The 1,715-nt window shown below is 61.8% G+C and overlaps 1 protein-coding gene across 1 annotated transcript in view; it reads left to right on the forward strand.

Moving 5' to 3' along the window:
* The window catches only part of EMILIN1 (elastin microfibril interfacer 1), a gene marked incomplete at its 5' end in the record, with an annotated part of 7,698 nt that continues 5,983 nt past the window's right edge, over positions 1–1,715 (forward strand). Inside the window, 3 exons of the mRNA XM_010840692.1 lie at positions 1–74; positions 1,011–1,136; positions 1,574–1,715. Of these exons, the coding sequence (XP_010838994.1) occupies positions 1–74; positions 1,011–1,136; positions 1,574–1,715 (342 nt within the window). The remainder of the gene's footprint in view (positions 75–1,010; positions 1,137–1,573) is intronic.

The following is a 1,715-nucleotide window of genomic DNA, read 5'->3' on the forward strand; positions in this document are numbered from 1 at the left end:
ACTGGGAGTGCCGGGCCCCTCAGCTCGGGGGCCACCCAGGCCCAGAGTGCCCCCCGACCTGCCAGCCGCCACAGGTAGGAGTCTGGGTCTCAGCCCAAGGCTGGAGGTAGGTGGGAGGGTGGGTGTCCTGGCCCCTGCCCTGGGTACATTCTTCTGGACTGTCCACACTAAGGCAAAGGAAGGGGGAAGAGGAAACCAAGCCACCAGGTGGCTCTTCGCATGCCCGCCTTCCTTCAGGGCCCCGTGGAGCCCAGGTACCCCCCCACCCCATCTAACCTCAGGGGGAATCACTTCCACGTTAGGTGCCCAGGGAAACTATCCTGAGAGCCACGGGCTAGGCCTTCCTGTCACTGCCAGCCCACACCAGCCTGGGAGTCTCGGCAGACCTCTCATCCCATGCTAGGGCCCCCTCAGCCCCATGCAGTAACCCACGCTTCCCACACCACTTCTCTGCTCCTTTCCTTTCTCCAGTGGACATGGACTGGAGGCTGGTGGGGGGAGGAGGGGGGCCAAGAGTGTAGAACTGAAAGCCCCAGGGTGGGCAGGGCTCATCAATGGCTTATTCTCCTTAACCCTGAGCTGGACCCCTGCCTGCTCTGACCACTCCCCTGAGGGGTGAGGAGAAGCCAGGGGATCACCAGGGAACCTGGCCAGCGAGCTCACGCAGGCCACGCCAAGCTGGGGGTTGAGACAGAAAGGGACATGAATGAATGCGTGAATTCAGACGCTCCCCAGGCGCCCCAGCCGTGAAGATCAACATCCCCGTAGTTGTGGTTTTGCCTTCTGGGCCTCCTGTTCCCATCTTGAAAAGTCTTTATTGCCTCCTACTACACGGGAAGGCGTGGGGGGTGGGGTGGGGTGAGGAGCTGTCCCTGCCAAAGCCCTAGCTCCCCCTGGTCCCCAGAGGCCTTTCATCTTGTGACCCTCCCTCAGCCCCTCTGGTAGCCCCTAGACCTCCCCACGGAATGTGTGTCCCTGGCTCTGAGACCCAGGTGGGGTTGTCCCTGCAGGAACTGGTGTGCCTATGTGGTGACCCGGACAGTGAGCTGTGTCCTTGAGGATGGAGTGGAGACCTTCATCAAGCCTGACTACCAGCCCTGTGGCTGGGGCCAGCCCCAGTGTTCCCGCAGCATCATGTGAGGATGGGTCCTTGGTGGGGCCTGGGCTAGGGCCACCAACCTGGGGAATTTGTACAAAGCAGGTAGCCAGGGGCAGGACCAGGGGCTCTGCTGAGAGCCATTTGAGATGCTGAGGCAACTCTTTGGCTGGTGGGATACTGAGGGCAAACTCATTTGGACCACCCTGCCAGCCTTGGGAATGCATCTTCTGGGCCTGGCCACATTCAAGGAGAGGAGTTCAAAGCTCCAGCACAGGACAAGGGGAGGAAGAATAGGGATTTGGCCTTTGGCCAACCGGCTGACAACTGTCAACTGAGCAAGGCCACATGCTGGCATGTAAGGGGGACCTAGCCTGAGGGACAGACCTAGCCCACGAACAGCGGCCCATCTCTGAGGACAGGGGCCAGCATCACTGACTGCAGGAGGAGTAAGGGGCCTCCCTCTGCGTCTCCCAGGTACCGCAGCTTCCTCCGCCCTCGCTACCGCGTGGCCTACAAAACGGTGACAGATATGGAATGGAGGTGCTGCCAGGGGTACGGGGGCGATGACTGTGCAGAGGGCCCTGCCCCGGCGCTGGGCCCTGCACCCACCACCCCG

The sequence above is a fragment of the Bison bison genome, unplaced genomic scaffold (genome assembly GCF_000754665.1).
Source record: "Bison bison bison isolate TAMUID 2011002044 unplaced genomic scaffold, Bison_UMD1.0 scf7180017864145, whole genome shotgun sequence".
In the NCBI taxonomy this organism is placed as follows: Eukaryota; Metazoa; Chordata; class Mammalia; order Artiodactyla; family Bovidae; genus Bison; species Bison bison.